Source organism: Pseudochaenichthys georgianus, unplaced genomic scaffold (genome assembly GCF_902827115.2).
Source record: "Pseudochaenichthys georgianus unplaced genomic scaffold, fPseGeo1.2 scaffold_1850_arrow_ctg1, whole genome shotgun sequence".
In the NCBI taxonomy this organism is placed as follows: Eukaryota; Metazoa; Chordata; class Actinopteri; order Perciformes; family Channichthyidae; genus Pseudochaenichthys; species Pseudochaenichthys georgianus.
The window spans coordinates 8,009-26,509 of record NW_027262602.1 but is presented as its reverse complement, the minus strand read 5'-3'; the positions used below and the strand labels follow the sequence as shown (position 1 = coordinate 26,509).

Genomic DNA, 18,501 nt, shown 5'->3' with positions numbered 1-18,501 from the left:
GCGCGCGTGTATGACGATCAATCATCTAATAAGGGAGGGAGTTAGTCGTTGAACATGTTTAGGTCACACCTAAAAGTGTATCTTTGATGGTTTTGTTGAATCTGCGTTAGAAAAGTGATGTATGCGTTTACAATAAGGAAGGATGGGCGGGCGCTCATGTGAGTGAGTCAGTCTCATATTATATTGACAATTGTGTTCAAGGCTTCACAGGGTCGGGTTTTCATGTAGCGTGAACTATGCTGCTCAGTCCAACAGTCTGAACGTCATGAGGCATGTGACGTAGCCTCACGCTAATTTGCAGGGAAAGGTTTGTGCCTCGTTTAAAGTTACGTTTCAGAAGACAACACCTTCTCTGGCAAATTCGACAAACATCTAAATCCAAAAAGCATCACTATTTCATCTTTAAAATTGTGCCATTGTGCATTAATACCCACTGCTGGTGGCCTTGTGAGTGTGTGTGTCCACTGAGTGTCCTGCTGCTTAGTGTGTCTTGTGTAATGGACATGTCAGCTGCAGCAGCATTGTGATTACAGATGTAAGATGTCGCCCTCTGCAGGGCTACCCAGGGTCACATCAAGACTCTCCTGGACTGTAGAGTGCACCCTCACTGCTCCATCATACAGCTCTGAGGGATATTCTAAGCCTGGCCGTGCTGTTAAGGCACAATAATGTTGAGGGGAAATAAAGTAGAAGTACTGTCTCTTGATGTCCTGCTGTTATCTGGTGCAGTCCACCATGAGCAGTCCACTTGACCTCTGTGGACGGTTCCCTGTTCACCTCTGGCTGACACTAGTCTGTAACCTATTACTGCAATGCAGGTCTTCACAGCTTAGACTGGGAGTGTCGGTGCATAATGTAACTTTAGGCAAAGACATTACCAGCTTCTGTAAGTTCAGGATGAAATGCTCTAATCAAGCAGAGAGATATTGTTCAAATCTCAATCTTACATTACTACATGTTCCTAATCATAAGGACAATGGGCAAACATGAGTTGCAATAATGAAAGCTGCATATTAAATCATATGACTGGGTACATTTCCACAATCATATGAATTCTTAAAGAATGTCACACAATTATAATTAGGGTCAATAAATACATACAACAGATTTTTTTTTAAATAATGACGTTAAAAGCATCAATCTGGTGCACTTAAAGCAACATGAAGAGATCTATGGATACATCTGTCTACACCCATATGAAACAGAACTGTAAACAGATTTACTATTTCTTTATTTAAATCACTCCCCTTTTAAACTATTCTTGTTTTACTCTCCTATTGAATTTCATACCTGTTTTTCATTTATCCTCTTATTTTGTAATAACTACAATGATCATATAAAGGTGTTCCTCAGAAATACTTGTACATAAATGCTGACCAAACCGTTTGAGACCCACTGAGGTAACTATCTAAACCAGGGGCGGACTGGCCATCTGGAGAATCTGGAGAATTACGTTTTTAGGCGGCATCATTGAAGTTGCGCTGACAGGCGACAGAGGTACACCGTTTCCCCGCAGCAAGGCTCCCCGTTGACAGTGCAGTTGTCACAGTGTCTCATTTGGGACCCCCCATGAAGCCGACCCTGTACTTCTTAGATGTTTGTTTTGGAGTTGGATTTCTGCTCCTAACTAGTCTCTGCAGCGTACATGCCACTGTTAAGTAGATATGTGATGGTGATTTCAATGAAGTGTATTGATTGGCTCATTACACGACTATACAACTCTTTAGTACTCTATCGCTGTACTGTTTGTGTGATATGTAAGTGGATATGTAGAGGGGCAGCAGTCCCAGCATAGCGGTATAGATGAGTGTGTACATTGCAGTGACCTGCGCATTGATAATGATGTCCAGTTGACTTGCAGTGGTGTGTGAGGGGTTTACAGTTGGTTATGAACCTCAGAGCCCCATGGTAGACAGCGTCCAGCAGATGAAGGGAGTGAGCTGAGGCGTTCGTACACAACATCCCCGTTGTCCAAGAGCGGCAAAAATGTGGCAGCTACAAGCCGTTTCCTCGCACTTGTGGAGAAGCAGGCCTTATTTCTAAAAAAGAATCCCAGCTTTAATTTCTATTTCCTTAAGAGATCGTCAATATGTGGTTTGAGGCAGAGATGTTCATCTAGTGATGCCTAAGTATCTTCAATGGGGTTATGGTTTTGCAGCTGGTATGGCAAATCAAGGCTTGAGAGTTAACATTAGCGTAGCAGCTTCCTCTCCTACTCCACTGGATAATATCTACTCAGTAGAGCTGAATGCTCTATCAGGTCGCACCTCTCTGAGAGTCTGATCCAGCCACTCCTTGTTCAGGTGTGCTGCATGTTACTCTGCATGTAGGGTGTGTCTGTGAGAGTGTGAGCATCTCATGACTGGCGTTTCTGTGTGTAGAAGTGTACGAGGTACTCTGCCTAGACTTGTGGTTTCACTAATAACTTGTTGGGACTGATGAAGCAATTATCCCCAAGAAGAGATTACCTCTCTGTTGATGCTAGTTACTTCTCGAGGCCAACCCTGAACCCTGAACCCTGAACCCTGAACCCTGAACCACGGCCGTCCAACTGAAGACTCCAGGCTGATCAGGCTCCCCATCTTTACCTCTCATGTTCTAAGTGACCGGCGATGCAACGAGCAGTTTGGAGTCAACAAGCTGCTGCATTTCTTTGGGCTAGGACCTTTATATATACATATATATATATATATGGCTGGGACCTGGGGGGAACCCGGCTAACACAGCACAGTGAGAGGTCCACTGTTCCACCTTAACAACATGCAGTGGAATGGTGCTCACATTCAAACTTAAAAACATGTTTTTCTTAACACGTGCCACGTAGCAAAATGTGAAAGCAACATTTTGTAATTGAAAATAGTTTTGTTGATTTAGTTTACGGAACAAAGTAAACTGTATGTCTGTATTGTTGTGACTCACCTGAGCCAATGTTGTATCAGGAACACATGGATGAAGCTCGTGTTCTCATCCCTTCACATGTCTGGTGACCTGAAGGACATCGTAGTGCGCCTAACACTCCCACTCTACCTGTTCGATTGCATCTTAGTCCCTACTTTGTTTCCATTCACTTATCTTGTGCACACACACACGTCACTTTAATTGACCAGGTGCTTAATATAAACTATTCCATAGGATTAGGTTTTATTTCCAACCACAAACACTTGGCACACAAACATGCAGAAGTCAGACACATTCTGAACATGCCCTTAATTTCTATACTTTCTCAGCTGCCACATCCTCACTGTGTGGTGCATGTTTGTACATGCATGTGTTGTCCTCCGAGCCTTTTCAAAAGCTTTACAACTCCGGCCTTAGCTTCCCTTGTGTAATACTCCAGCGATCAAAAGTGAATACGATTATTATGTGGTTAATGAATTCCAATCTGCACTGCTGGACAATCCGACACTGTATCATGGATTTGTCTTGAAAAGACATTTCGGTTTAAAACACAGAAAATCTGGAGCAGGAGTTGACTGTTTGAGGCAAATGTTTGTTTAGTCTGCCGTTTAAATAAACCTGCATGGCATGAGCATGCAGTTAAGCCTGCACAGTGGCAGTTGTCCACGCTCGTCACGTGCACGGTTTGGTTAAAGGTTTTCAGTGTTTTTTTCTCTCAGCTCTAGCATGTGCTGTACAGAGACTGCAGGGTTTAGCACACCTCAAGCTTCTCCTCTGCACACACCCTACACTACACCCGCTCATTCATTACAAAGTGCTTTGCATACAGCCAATATTCAACAATACAACTAGCTGTTAATGTAGATTTCACCTTGGCATTAATAACTATAGATAATAAAAACAAAACTTCTCTAAATATATAAGAGCTATACTAAATAGCTTCACTATTGGCGTACCCCACCCAAGCACAGGCAATGTCCCCAAGACATGAAAAACACCAACAGATTGTTAAGAGCCACGCAACGTGCTTTGCATCGAGGTTGCTTTTCTATCCCTAAGTCAGGTGTGATGGTGGTCTTTCCTGGCCTCTCATCATCATGTGTCCTCGACCTCCCACCATCGTATTGCACCATACTGGGTGCACAGGAAGGCGCTACAATGCCTTCTCAGTGAAGTGTTGAGATGTAGAAACCTCTTCACTCTGTAACATTTCAGACTGTACCAACCTTGACCTACTAGTAACAGTATGCGTGGGCAGCCAGACAGTTCGAGTGAAGTTTGCCTTCCTACCATACATGCAGGGTTTCCCACACATAGACTATACTTGGGCGGGCCGCCCAGGTATATTAACGGCCGCCCAAGTATATTTCGCGACCCATTTAGGTTTTTTTTTTTTTTATAATTTTTTAATAATTTTTTTTTTATAATTTTTTTTTTTATTCGTCCGTGACCACGACGCCATCTGCGATCGATTAACTTGTGGACAATGCTCCCTCGCTCCCTTGCACTGATCTCTCCTCCTTCTGGCCTGTTAAGTGGCCTGCCTCACACAGGGTGACTGGCTGTCCACATGATGTGGCCTGCCGACATGGCCACTGTCATACAGATCATAAATCAAAGCCCTTGATTGGTCTCTGTGTGTCATTCAAGCTCGGGATAAGCTCAGCTCAGGTGAGGTAAAGGACTCTCTGAGTGTTTAGATAGTTAACTTAGTCTAAGTTCTCAGTGGGTCTCAAACGGTGTGGTCACCAGTTATGTAAACACATATTAAGGTGAAAAAAGGTAAGATACACTTTTAAAACTTGTTGAGAGAAAACTAGTCTTTGCTGCTGCCTCAAAGAGGAGACAGGAGAGGCTGATTCAGGAGCACAGACACACTCACAACTATAAATGAACCAAAAATAAATTAATAAACAAGTTTCAGTGTTTTTTTCATATTGGAAATGGTATGTTGTTGGTTATGGCCATGATTTTATGATTATTGAAATGTATACAGTTATGTTTAATATAGGTGTTTCCATAGATCTAGTCTCTATATTTTCCCCTCAAAATGCACCAGATTGATGCATTTAACTCCAAAATAAAAAATAAAATCTTACCGGGGGGGCATGCCCCTGGACCCCCATAGAGGATTTGAGGTCGACCCCCACTAAAAATCACAAACAACACTGGCAGTTAATGGACCAGCACCAGAGGTGTTCCCATACACACAGGCGTTGGAGCTGTTCTTCATGAAATCCCAGAAGGATGAAGTGCTCTGACAAACAGTGCCATCTTTGCGCAAAATGATTATACAGGAATGAAAAGTCAATAAATAAACATGTTGTTAAAACTTTTTTTTTTTTTTTTTCGGGCACCCCCCCCCCCCCGCCCGCTGCCACCACCCGTCCAAGTATATTTCAGATCTGTGGGAAACACTGATACATGCATATGTGTGTCTCCGGTGTATGAGTAAAGGTGGAGTAGAGCACGTCGTAGTCTGGAGTACAAGAAAAGGCAAACGCTGATCACAGAGACCCCTATCTGAGTCTTCTTGAGTATCGTAACTCCCCAGTTGACAACTTCAGATCACCGGCCCAGCTGCTTATGAGTCGTCGCTTACGATCCATACTACCCAGCACACACCAGCAGCTTCAGCCCGAGTCGGTCAGCCACGGATGCTCATGCCAGGAGAGTCTACCGGCATCTTTACCAGCATCAACATCAGAAAAGGTACTACAACAGGTCAGGCAAGCCGATGTCGTCGCTGCATGGAGGACAAAACGGGGGTTACGTATTGTAACCCTATAAGCACAGGCGGAGCCCTCTACTGGACTATATGGGTACTACTCTCAACCATGCTATGCGAGCATTCACACACTGAGTTTGTATAAACGTAGCCGGCCAATCAGGGCGAGCCTACCTGAATGCGCGCGCAGGCACACAGTATATAAGGTGGCCACGTATGGAGCCAGAATTGGGTCAATATTCTAGCGCGCAAAACAAGCTACTCACGAGTGAAAAATGTGCTTTTACACGCGCATAAAAGGACCCTCGGGGGCAGATTAAACCCCCGCGAGCGGCTATGCGCTCGCTCGCGGGAGAGACAGCCTCACTCGCTCACGTAGTCTGTCTGTGCGCGCGTGTAATGTGATGCAGTCAGGTGAGCCTGCTGCCTCCTCCCACAGTTAGCAGCAATCATATTTGGAGTTGTGCGTGAACTGCAGAGCAGCCTGAATCTGAGCAAAAGTAATATTTTGGGTTTTTCATCCAAAGGCCCGACAGCCAGACATGTGATAGATGTCTGGCCGTCGATGAGCGTCCTGTCGCCCTACTCAGATTGGTGTGTCCCGCACCGTTGTGTCTTTTCGGACGTGCCGACACCCTCCGCCACCGATTCAACATGTTGAATCAGTGTGTTGAATCGGTAGGCTGTCGGCAAAATAAATCACTCTGATTGGCTGTTCAGCTTAGCAAATCAGTGCATGAGAAGCGAAACGGAAGTGAGGGACTAGTGATGGGAATGACTGTATGGCTCTTTGAAGGGAGCGGGATCTTATGGCTCCGTTCCTTTCCAAGAGCCGTTCAAAAAGGGGGCGGGGTTACAGGTTTATCTGCGAAATGATCACCAGGATAATGATTGACTGTATTGCCAAACCTAATGTCAATCATCTGCATTGCAAACATGACACAAGGTGGCGCCATATCCATGTCATTCATGTCAGTGAATGTACTACTTTGTATGTACCCTCTGTATGTGTTGAGTAGATAAAGTTGCCTTGCCTTGAATGAAATTCAAGCAACTCTTAATATTAGATACTGGGTGTTTCTCAATGTCGAGTAAAGCTGCTCCAGAGCCACTATTTCAAGCATACTATGTCATCGAGTGCCGCCGAAGTACTGTTCCAATGTCCAGCATACTTGGAATTCTACCGAGCCCGGCGTACTTCGTTTGGAGAAATGTTGAGGCTGCACATGTGTAGACTCCGCGGTCTTAAAATCCCCACAATGCTGTGCGCACGGATCAATTTCCCCAAATCTGTGGCGGAAAATGTAAGGCGTGGCCTCTCATATGATGCACACCTGCACACTTGCTCACTCTTTGTTTTCCGAATGCCAGGAAGTATTCTTGCCTCGCTTCTGAAGCAAGACGCTCGGAAGACATTGAGAAAACCCACTGTGTTTTTAAGTGGCAATGGAGATTATTTGTTGACCCTGCTTTAAAGAATATGTTGCCTTTACAAATGGTGCGCTTTATCACTGCCTGGGTTTTGGTTGAAGTGTATCCAAATGCTGCTGCGTTTTCACGCTTGGCTCATTTTCCATCCGAAAAACACGTCGTCAACCTGTCCTGTACCACTTGTTATGACTTCTCTCTCTCCCGTATTCCGTTAAGACCCACCCCATCTCACTCCTGAAACCTACCAATCAGAGTAGGGGCGGGTCTTCACAGAATACGTGTGGGGAACAAACTGAACTGGGGTAGTAACTATAGTAACGCAGTCTAAGCGGAGCCGTGACGTCATCCTCAATGCGAAACACAAAACCAACCAGCCGTTAGCTGTTAGCCCTCAGAGCTCACAGCTCCTCATATCTGTTCAGAAACTAGACACAAGTTAAACAAGTACAAACCACAGACTGTCTGTGTCATGGCGAATATAGTCGCTGGTTTATTTATGTCTGTAGGCCGTTGTTGTGAGTGTGGACGGTCGGAGCATATATAACGTTAGCTTAGCCGATCTCCATTCAGAAAACACGCATTTTAACCTGTTAAGCCCCAAAGCCCCCGTCTGTCTGCAGACTTGTCAAAGCATTAATTCATGGGTTTTACTAACCGGTATCAGTATGTTGTTACTTTGGCATCATTTTGAAACGTGTGTTCCAATTAAATCACCTGGAAAGAACCTCGATTTTGGAGAGCCAGAAAACTGAAAAAGTACCCGATAGCCGGAACTACGCCTAGTGGAAACGCAACCAAAAACGGCACGGCACGCTTAAACCACACTCTGCGCTGTAGTGGAAATGCGCCATTAGCTGTCTGTTGTTGTTGTTGTTGTTGTTGTTGTTGTTGTTGTTCATTATAATTGTAGTTTAAGTGTGGGGGAGTGGTGTGTGGACAGTTTGTGTGTCTCTGGTATGTGTTTCTAAAGATCCAGTGCGTCAGTGACAGGTGTGAAACCTGCCCCAGCGTATTCTCTCAGGGGGAGCCTGAGGGCTGTGTCAGCACAGGGTGTGTTCAGAACCTTTACACGTGTGAAAGGAAGACATGTGTGTAACACTGCTTTATTTTGGAATGGTTGTGGTTACAGTCATAGGTCAGAAGCTCTTCTTGTATGTCCCTCATTAATGCACAGTTTGTTTGTCCTGACGGCCTCCTGTAACCTCATCATCGTGTTTCCTTACAGTGTCAGAGACGGTGTAACACGTGTGCAGTAACTCCACTGAGTATGAGTTAGTGATTAGCCTGATGACTTTGCACTGGTATGCTACAGTAAGCCCTGGGCTCAGCTGAAATGTCCCAGGGGGCTTTAAGAGACCTTTAAAGGGCGGGTGGAGGTGAAGGTGTGAATGTAAGCACATGAGGAATTTATTTGAGGATGTTTTGAAAAGACTGGATTTGTGAACATTATCTCATTCCTCTCTTAGTCCCTGGCTGCTCTATTATCACACATATGTATCATATACATACCAGAACAGCTCTATAAGGGGAGTCTTTCCCTTAAAAAGTCTGAGACAAAAGCCAGGCCGTCATCCACAAACTCACACCATGTGTGCTGGTGTTTATAGAGTCAGAGGGGGAGGGACAGGGAGGGATGGGGGCGGGGGTAAGACAGAGAGAGAGAAAAAGTTGGCCTGGTCAGAGCAGGGATTCTCAAGGGGAATGTACAACACAATATCAACTTTTCTTTTACCCCTCTTGTGCTTGCAGCACACTCCCAATGTTCCCTCCTCCCTCTCTTTCCTGCTCTCTTTTTTCCTCCTCCCCCTCTGTCTTGACACACTCTCTCCCTCACTCCTGCCCTCTGCTCCTCCACCGCCTCCCTCACTTCCTCCTGTCCGCATTTCTAACTCTTAGTGGGGAAAAACATGGTGTCGGTGCACAGCTCGGAGCTGGTTCCACTCGGCTGGGACGCTGTCACTAGACGTCATCTGTTCCTACAGAAAGTCTCCTCCAAGCTGGGGCCCGGTGTCCGGCAGCAGGGGGGAGGCACCAGAGCAGAGAAGGGGCCTTCAGCTCCAGGCTCAGGGACCGGACCTCCAAGACAGGGAAGCCCTGGGTTCAGGCAAGCCCAGAGAGATGACTTCATGCTGGGAGAGGTTTGGCAGAGCGCTGGGGGTGGATCTCCAGCGAGGCACAGCCAGATTCAGAGCCAGGGTGAGTCACACGCTGCTGGACGTCTGTAGAGACATTTCAGAACACACACATCCGCTTTATGAAGCCTGACATGTAAACACACAGCAGCACATGGAGTGTGTGTCTGCTCTGCTCCACAGCACCCTTCCCAGTCTGTCAGGCATACAGAATTATTTTTCAGTGTGTGTGTGTGTGTTTGGTGGAAGAAGAACTCTGCTTTGTCTCCACAGAAAACTCAGGAAATGAGCCGACTGACACTACAGAGCTACAAGTTAAAATTCCTTCCACATTCCACTACACCACACACACACACACACACACACACACACACACACACACACACACACACACACACACACACACACACACACACACACACACACACACACACACACACACACACACACACACACACACACACACACACACACACACACACACACACACACACACACACACACACACACCAGTATAAATTGTGTGTGTGTGTGTGTGTGTGTGTGTGTGTGTGTGTGTGTGTGTGTGTGTGTGTGTGTGTGTGTGTGTGTGTGTGTGTGTGTGTGTGTGTGTGTGTGTCTGAGAGATCAATCAAGGTGTGAGTGTGTTTCCTCTAGTTTTCTCCTTTTTTCTTATATTTAAGACACAATTTAACTTTACACTTTTTAGATCTTGGTGCTTTAACTACATATTTGTATCTGATTTCTAATGATAAACTGCTTTATTCAGTATTTTTACTTGGTGTTTACTCGGGTGTGTGTGTGTGTGTGTGTGTGTGTGTGTGTGTGTGTGTGTGTGTGTGTTTCCTTGTGTGTGACTTGGCCCTTGTTTTCCATAATCACTGAGTTGCTTTGTGTCAATTACATGGTGGAAAAAGCATGTGTGTGTGTGTGTGTGTGTGTGTGTGTGTGTGTGTGTGTGTGTGTGTGTGTGTGTGTGTGTGTGTGTGTGTGTGTGTGTGTGTGTGTGTGTGTGTGTGTGTGTGTGTGTGACATGTGGTTTCTGATGGACAAAAGCCTGTGTGTCTTCTTTGCTGATACACAGGAACAGGAGGATTCCTCTTGACGCTCAGATTGCCATCAATGGATTCATGTGTGTGTGTGTGTGTGTGTGTGTGTGTGTGTGTGTGTGTGTGTGTGTGTGTGTGTGTGTGTGTGTGTGTGTGTGTGTGTGTGTGTGTGTGTGTGTGTGCGTATTGAAGTTGGCCCGACTTTATTAATTCATTATTTCTTTTTTTTTGGCCAAAAAGATTTTAGATGTAGCCAATATATGAATGTGCTCATTGCTTTCACATGTATCTATATATGAAAGGCTTCTGTAAACAGCTACATCTGCTTATAGGATCAAAATAATGAACCTAAAGGAGCCTGGCCCAAAAGTTTTACGTGGTCAATTTAGGTTCAGGTCTTTCTTTAGCACGACAACACGTTGTCTCCTTGGTTCAAGTTGAATTAGCTACCAGATCTCATCACCTCAAACTAAATGTGTGTAGGGCCACATGACGCCTGGCTGTCTGCTGCACTGAGTCAGGCTCTGATGGACAGTCTAAAGGTGGATTTGGTAATGTGGCTCAGCTTTTTAGGCCCCGCTATGACACACTTAACATCATCCGCGCAGATGGGGCCGTGATGGAGAAGGTTTTATGCGTGAGGAAGAGGTCTGAATAAGTTTGTTGCATTTGTTGTCATGGTTTCTCAAATCAAGTATTCTGATCTACAGACGGTCGGCCACCAAAGCCTTTGAAACCAGAAGGCAGAGAATATGATCCAATCCATAAAACTGGTTTCTTAAACTGGTAAACAACTTTACTTCAGTCACTCGTGAAAGCCAAAGAACTGGATGGTCTTTCTTGTGTTAGCCCACAGTCGTGTAAAATGTATATTACTCCTGATCATTTTTGAAGTACACCATGACTTTTATTGACAGCCATTGATTTCAGCTCCTGCCTGTACAATCTAAGTCTGACTGACAATGAGGAAGATAAATCATCACAGAGAACATTGATCTTCATAAGTATTTTGTCAAAGTGACCCGAGTATCCTGTGGTCGTGCAGTTAAAGGGGCCCTATTATGATGTTTGGGTTTTCCCTCTCCTCCAGGTTTGTGTGCCTGTAAACGGTCTGCAGGGGCTTAAATCCCTGTGTTCCCTCCAGAGGGAGTTTCTCCCACACTCTACTGCCCCAGACAGAGAGGAGCTCAGGCAGGAGGAGAAACATAAAAAGCTTTTTGAACACTGAAGCCTGGAGACATGTTAACAATATTTATATAAAAATAAAGGCACTGAACAGTTACATCTCTACTTTACATCTACAATTACACGGATATAGTTTAACTCACGTTCAATTATCGTGGTAATCTCTCGAAACGTAGGTTTCAATCAGTCTTTCTTGGATGCAACAGCCTGTGATGATCCGAGATGAAAAGTGTTTGTTTTTCGCGCGCTTCAGCCGGACAGTGAAAGTGAGTGCACCGCTCTAATGGGTTCTGAGTGCACCGCTCTAATGGGTCCGACTAGAATGACGAATAACGTTAGTTCCGCCTATTCCGTCATTCAATAAATCGTGTAATAAATCATACATTTTTCATTTTTTTCACTTTTCATTTTTTGGGGGGCCACAGGGGGGTCAGAGGTCAGTGTTAGGGGGCACTGGCCCCCCCTTGCCCCCCTATAACGGCCCCTGGGGAGAAGGCTTTTCCTCTACAATCAGAGGTGTTTTTAATTACCACTTACTTAATAATTGGTAGCATAAACACACGTTTTGAAGTTGATTACTCAAAAGATTAAGTTGTTCCAACTTGTTTTACCGTATGATTTAAATGTAATCTTAAATTGTATGTACTTAATTACCATCATTGTGAACACACGTTTTTAAGTTGACAACCATTTATAAATTACGTTGCTCCAAAAAGTAAAGCAAGTTCATAATTAGATAGACATCGTGAGGTATTTATTTTCGGTACAGTTTATGTTGAAACCATTAGAGAGAGTGGCCCACTTGTTAGCCTGTTCCATTCTTCTTCGTTTTCCGAAGCCGTGGCTTGGAAGCATACTTGCTTCGTTTCTGAAGGAAGTGACTTGGAAGTACGCGACTACCAAGCCAGCATCCTCGCGATTGAGAAACGGCCACGGCCTCTGAAAACGAAGAAGAATGGAACAGGCTAACAAGTGTGTATAAATACCTCACGATGTCTATCTAATTATGAACTTGCTTTACTTTCACGGAACACATTTTTGGTGATAACAAACAAATGTAACAAAGTCACATATTGACCAACACATGTTCTACGCCACTACACTTACATTTAAATGTGTGCTGCGTCGGTTCAGCCATTCTCCGCAAGGGTTTGTGAAATTGGTCCGTGCGCAAAGCATTGTGCAGATTTTAAGGACGCGAAGTCTACCCATGTGCAGCCTCGAAATTTCCCCCAAACCAAGAACGCGGCCTCGGTGGAATTCCAAGTATGCTGGACATTGGAACAGTACTTCGGCGGCACTCGATGACGTAGCATCCTTGAAATAGTGGCTCTGGAGGAGCCTTCCTCGACATTGAGAAACACCCAGAGTCTGCATCGGTGCTGACTTCGGCCCAATCCCAAATCGCCCCCTACACCCTACCCCTACACACTACCCCTCCGTTTGCGCGTTCATGCGGAGGGTAGGAGGTAGGGTGTAGGACACACACACACTCCGGCCCAATCCCAAACCACGCCCTACACCCTACCCCTACACACTCCCTCTCCGTGACAGAGTGAACTCCGTGGAGTGACACATGAGGCTCCCTCCTGTCAGATGGAGGGAGTAAACACAGCAGCAAGCTTTGGGACGGCCTCCCCTCTCCGGCCGAAACAGGAAGTGCCATAACTGTATGTAACAACGGATTCAAATCAGCATCTCTTTGACAAAAAATGTAAATGAATAACTCAAATAAAACTATAAACATCCTGACGGACGCACACAGCGTTGAGACCGGTCAGGTAGAGACCGGTCTCCAGTCAGCACCGCTGCAGACTCGCTGTTTGAGGGCTTGATAGCCCACTCCCCCTCCACACCGCTCCACACTCGTTGGTTTGTAACAGCACTTAATATGGCAGACCCTCCGCGCGAACGGAGGGGGAGTGTGTAGGGGTAGGGTGTAGGTGTGATTTGGGATTGGGCCCGGCCACCCTCTCTCTCTGACTCACTTCCTAAGCTTTTCATTGGTGTGAAATGAGGGTATCATGGCTCTCGTGAGAGTTCATTCCTCTTTGGTTTTGGGAAATAATTTGTGATTCTTTCTACAAAATGATGAGGTGTTGTGTGTCTCACTTCCATATATATATATATATATATATATACACTGTTAACTCAACCCTGTACTAACACAACACAACCCTGTACTAAAACTGCAAATCCCATGTACAGTGGAGGAATTGTGTTAGTTTGCCCACTTCCAAAGAGATGAACAGTCTGTCGTTGTCATGGTAGGTTTCTTTGAACAGAGAGTAAGAATATCAAAAAGAACATCCAGAAATGGACCTTATATGAAAGATACAAATATATTTGCATTTAACTTTGGGAAGTAAGTATTTGATCCCCTTGCAGAACATGTGTTCGTACTTGGTGGAGAAACCCTTCAGGAGCAGCTCTCCTCTGTTCTCTTGGCGTCCCTTCTTTTCTCACTTGCAGACGAATAATTATGTTCACAGTTAGTATTTTGACAAGTTATTAATTCCATATTACTGTCTCCCAGGTATCCCCAAACCTCGCACCGCTGCAGAGAGAGCATCTGTTTCTACTGTCACAAGTCCCTCATCCTGCAACTCCAAACCTACAGCCAATCAGCTGGCAGCATCGGCCCGAAGACCAATTCCTCCCGCATCATCAAAACTTCCTGTGAAGGGTGTATCCACAAGCCTCAGTCCCTCCTCACTGGGAGGCCACGAGATCAGTGGAGCCACAAGCAAAGGTGCGCACACACGCACACACACACACACACACACACACACACACACACACACACACACACACACACACACACACACACACACACACACACACACACACACACACACACACACACACACACACACACACACACACACACACACACACACACACACACACACACACACACACACACACACACACACACACACACACACACATTAATCAGCTGTTAAGAGTGTCCTGCAGATGAAGACCCTAGGAGTGAGATATATCTGGTCAGCGACCTGAGGAAGCTTTGAATGTGTGTCACATTTCACTGCGTTATTGTTTGATATGAGATGCTCATGGTGCATGCAAGGTGACTGTGTGCTGCAGCAGCTGCAGAGGCGCTACAGAACAGAAGGACTATGACACCAGCCTCCCTCACACTCACACAGAACCAGCATGCTGCTGGTCCAACACTTTGCATTGACCTTCACTTTTATTGTCCAAATGAAATGTCTTGTAGCTCAAATTCATGCTAAACACTCACACTATAAACACACATGAAACATGATACAATTCTTAAGCATATAATGAAAATGCATTCAACAGAACACAAGCTCATGTAATACCAAATTCCTAAAGTGAATGCATCAAATAAAACCATCACCCTGTAACCTCACACACTCATGGAACATGTGACAGTGCACTGACATTAGGATGGGACCAGTCATTTTGATCTAGATAGCCCTGAAAATGTTCCTTTCTCCCCTTCTTCTTATCCGTATTTTCCTCTTTTTTGCAAGTAGTCAGGAAATGGACGGTTACCATGGAAACACACAATTAGTTCTGAGGGAAAGGGGAGATGTTTGGCTGGTGTTAAACGTAGTGGCAGCCAGTGTTTAGTTGAGTGAATAATTGTCATCACCTTGTGAGAACCAGCCCGGACCGGAACCATGCAGTCATGAGGCTTGTGAGTGGCACTGCACTAAATGTGTTGATCTATTATCAGAAACTCCCTCTTGAGGGAGCACAAGGACTTTAGCCTTTGCAGACCATTTACATACGCAGACACCCCGTCACTGTGGACTGACGGCTTCGGGCCTTGTAATATTGCACATGTGGTTTAGTTTGAAAGTGTTGCCCCTCCCGTTTTGTCTGTGGCTGGTGATTGTGGTCACCTGGTGCCCTGTGTTGTCCCCCCCCCCCCCCTGTGTCCTATTGGCCTGATTAGTGTGTTTAGGCTCTGTGTTCCCTGTGGACAGGTAGTGGGTGAGATCCTCGTGGCTGCTGACTGTGTGCACGGGTAACAGTCAGGCTGAGGCTGTGGATCATGTGCCCATGGTTTAATGAATGCTCACGCCGGGTTGTATTTGAACTCTCTGCCTCCTTGCTTGGTCGGGCCGCTCAACGGGCAGCTTCACACACTTTAGAGCACTCTACAGGAGAGCGAACATCACACGTGTTCTTCAGGCTCACGTGGCATTTCAAATGGTCACCATGGGTTCCAGTGGAACGTACAGCTTTTGTTTTCTCTGATCTCAAAAAGACATCGGAGAGTCAGTGCATGCTTTGAACAGAAACGTGCAGAATATACCGAGGGGCGTGCAGGATTTGCAGAACACGATTTGTTCCCATGCTGTGCACGAATGTATAGGCAACGTTTCTATGGGGCGGTGCAGTGAGTGTCAGGGGTTAGGACCCTGTGTGTGTTGACGAGGCCGGAGCAGAGGTGTTGGTCCTGGGGGATGGCAGCCTCCTGCCAGAGGGCAGCGGGTACAGCTATGTCTGATGGACTCGATGGTGGCAGTTAGACGTGGCCAGGGTTAACTTCTTTAGCAGTGCAGAACATCCTCAAAATATTATTGGCAAAATCATGCTCTTTTCCTGCTCTTCCGAAGGGCCTTTCTAGCCGACATGCCACATGACCTCTGAGTCCTGAGTTGAATTAAGCAATGTCAAATATTAAAGGTAATCACTTCCATCTAAGCATACTTTGTTTGTTTATATATTTTGTATCATCTTTCCTTCAGCCTCTCCGGCAACTCCAGCAGTGATCACGCCAGAGGAGCAGCCCAGCAGAAGCACACTTCCTGTGGGCACCCAGAGCCCGGCAAAGCCCCTCCCCCCCAGCCCAGCAGCCTCCACCAGTGAGGCGCTGACCTCTGCTGCCCCAAAGACTCCTGCAGCGAGGGGCAGAGCTCAGTCTGTGCAGGCCAGGACCACTGCTACAGGTGTGTGTGTGTGTGTGTGTGTGTGTGTGTGTGTGTGTGTGTGTGTGTGTGTGTGTGTGTGTGTGTGTGTGTGTGTGTGTGTGTGTGTGTGTGTGTGTGTGTGTGTGTGTGCGTGTGTGCGTATGTGTGCGTGTGTGAGTGTGTGTGTGTGTGTGAGTGTGTGTGTGTGTGTGTGCGTGTGTGTGTGTGTGTTTGCCATTGGCTTTGACCTCGTCTGTGTCCTCTTCACAGGTCTGAAGGTCCCAACAGTCATTAACCACAATACAGCCAAGGCAGCGGCCGCCAATCAAACAGCTGCAAAGACAGCTCCTGCAGCCAATCAGAGCCTGACAAAGCAGACATCCCAGAATCACCTGCAAAGAAGCGGCTCAGCAAGACTCAGTCGACTGAACAGCATTGGTAAGGGTGTGTGTGTGTGTGTGTGTGTGTGTGTGTGTGTGTGTGTGTGTGTGTGTGTGTGTGTGTGTGTGTGTGTGTACTCGGGAATGTTTGTGGTAGGATTTGGTGCAGCTATCTGGGTTGGTAGTTAGAAACCATCTGAAGACTGTTGGCACCTCTGCATTCTGTCTGTGTCCCTCACACAGACACACACACACACACACACACACACACACACACACACACACACACACACACACACACACACACACACACACACACACACACACACACACACACACACACACACACACACACACACACACACACACACACACACACACACACACACACACACACACACACACACACACACACACACAGAGTGGGCTTCTAAAGCACCGAGTGGCTTTCTGTAGCTCTTCCTGTCAAAGTGAGCATGAGCTTGTGTGGAGTTACCTCCTGCTGCCAGCTGGAGGAAGCATTGTGCAGAGGATAATAATAATAATAAGCTTTATTTAGTATACAGCACTTTTCATACAGCACATGCAGCTCAAATTGCTTTACAAAATGGCACACATCACACGTTAAAATAAACCACAATAAATTGCCCTCAGATCAGAACTGTACAGATACATGCAGCATAGCAACACAATACAACATGTAACAGGTTAAGAGACACCAGTGACCTGTGACCTGTGCCCTGTGCTACGAAGCAGGATTTGCGGTTAGCGAGGTAACTTCAGGGTTAACTCTGGGTTTTCGTTCCTACGACGCTGGTTCACTTCTTACCGCGGTAGATCTCCATGGTAACTTATGCTGAAAACATAACCTGCTCCGGAGCAGACTAATATAACATTAGCGTTAAGAAAGCTTACTTAAAGAGCCTGTGACAGCATCCCAACAACTGTTGTGCAATGAAATATTGGGCTACTAGTCATCTCGAACCGTCAGTTTAAAAAAGAGAAAGCGATACCGTTCCGTTAAATATCAATAATTTCGAACATCGCGGGGAAATTCCTTCACTCATTTTGAAGTTTTGGGGGAAGCCGGAAGTGACGTCAATGCGGGAACGCTTCGAGAGCCAAACACGGACACAGTGTGTTGTCATGCGTATAAATGGTGAATTACTGAGATTAGGCACGTTAATAACGTTGTAATGAAGTTGACTACAGTATATTCATATTTGTCAGTGCTTTCATGTCAATTCGGCGACATAAACATAAATGATCGTGGTGAAGATGATGATTACATTAGGATTAAAAATCAGTAGTGAGAGCTACTGAATTTCCTCCCGTCGGATGTGATATAAAAACAAATCGATTATTTTTGTGGTTGTAAACTCAAGTGGATGAAACTACATTTATTAGTGCTTTCATGTCAATTCGGCGAACATATGATACATTAAAGGATCGTGAGGATGATGATTAAAAATCGTTTGTTTGAGCCGGTCTGCATTTCCTGATGAGAAAACAAACCGATGCTTTTTGTAGTTGTAGTACACCAACAACGTGGATTAAACGTGTGGTTTTTTTACCACTATGTTGGGAAATTAATGGATAAAATGCACGGATTATTATTATTATTATTATTCCCACTCCGATCGGGACACTAGGTCCAGCGTTTCCCCGCAGCGAGGCTCCCCCCATTGACAGTTTACGTGGGCTGGGTGCAGTGGTGGACTGGCCATCGGGACGAATCCCGATGGGCCGGTACCGAAGTGGGCCGGTCGGATAAGTCACTAGCACATC

General features: G+C 45.7%; 1 protein-coding gene across 1 annotated transcript; it reads left to right on the top strand.

Annotated features, from left to right (window-relative positions):
- Positions 1 to 8,770: 8,770 nt before the first annotated feature.
- Positions 8,771 to 16,771, top strand: LOC117441623 (mucin-7-like; the record flags this gene model as incomplete). Its single annotated transcript, XM_034077688.1, has 4 exons — positions 8,771 to 9,253; positions 13,960 to 14,175; positions 16,172 to 16,372; positions 16,604 to 16,771. Coding segments are annotated over exons 1-4 (874 nt in total), but the record flags the coding sequence as incomplete, so codon positions are not given.
- Positions 16,772 to 18,501: the final 1,730 nt, after the last annotated feature.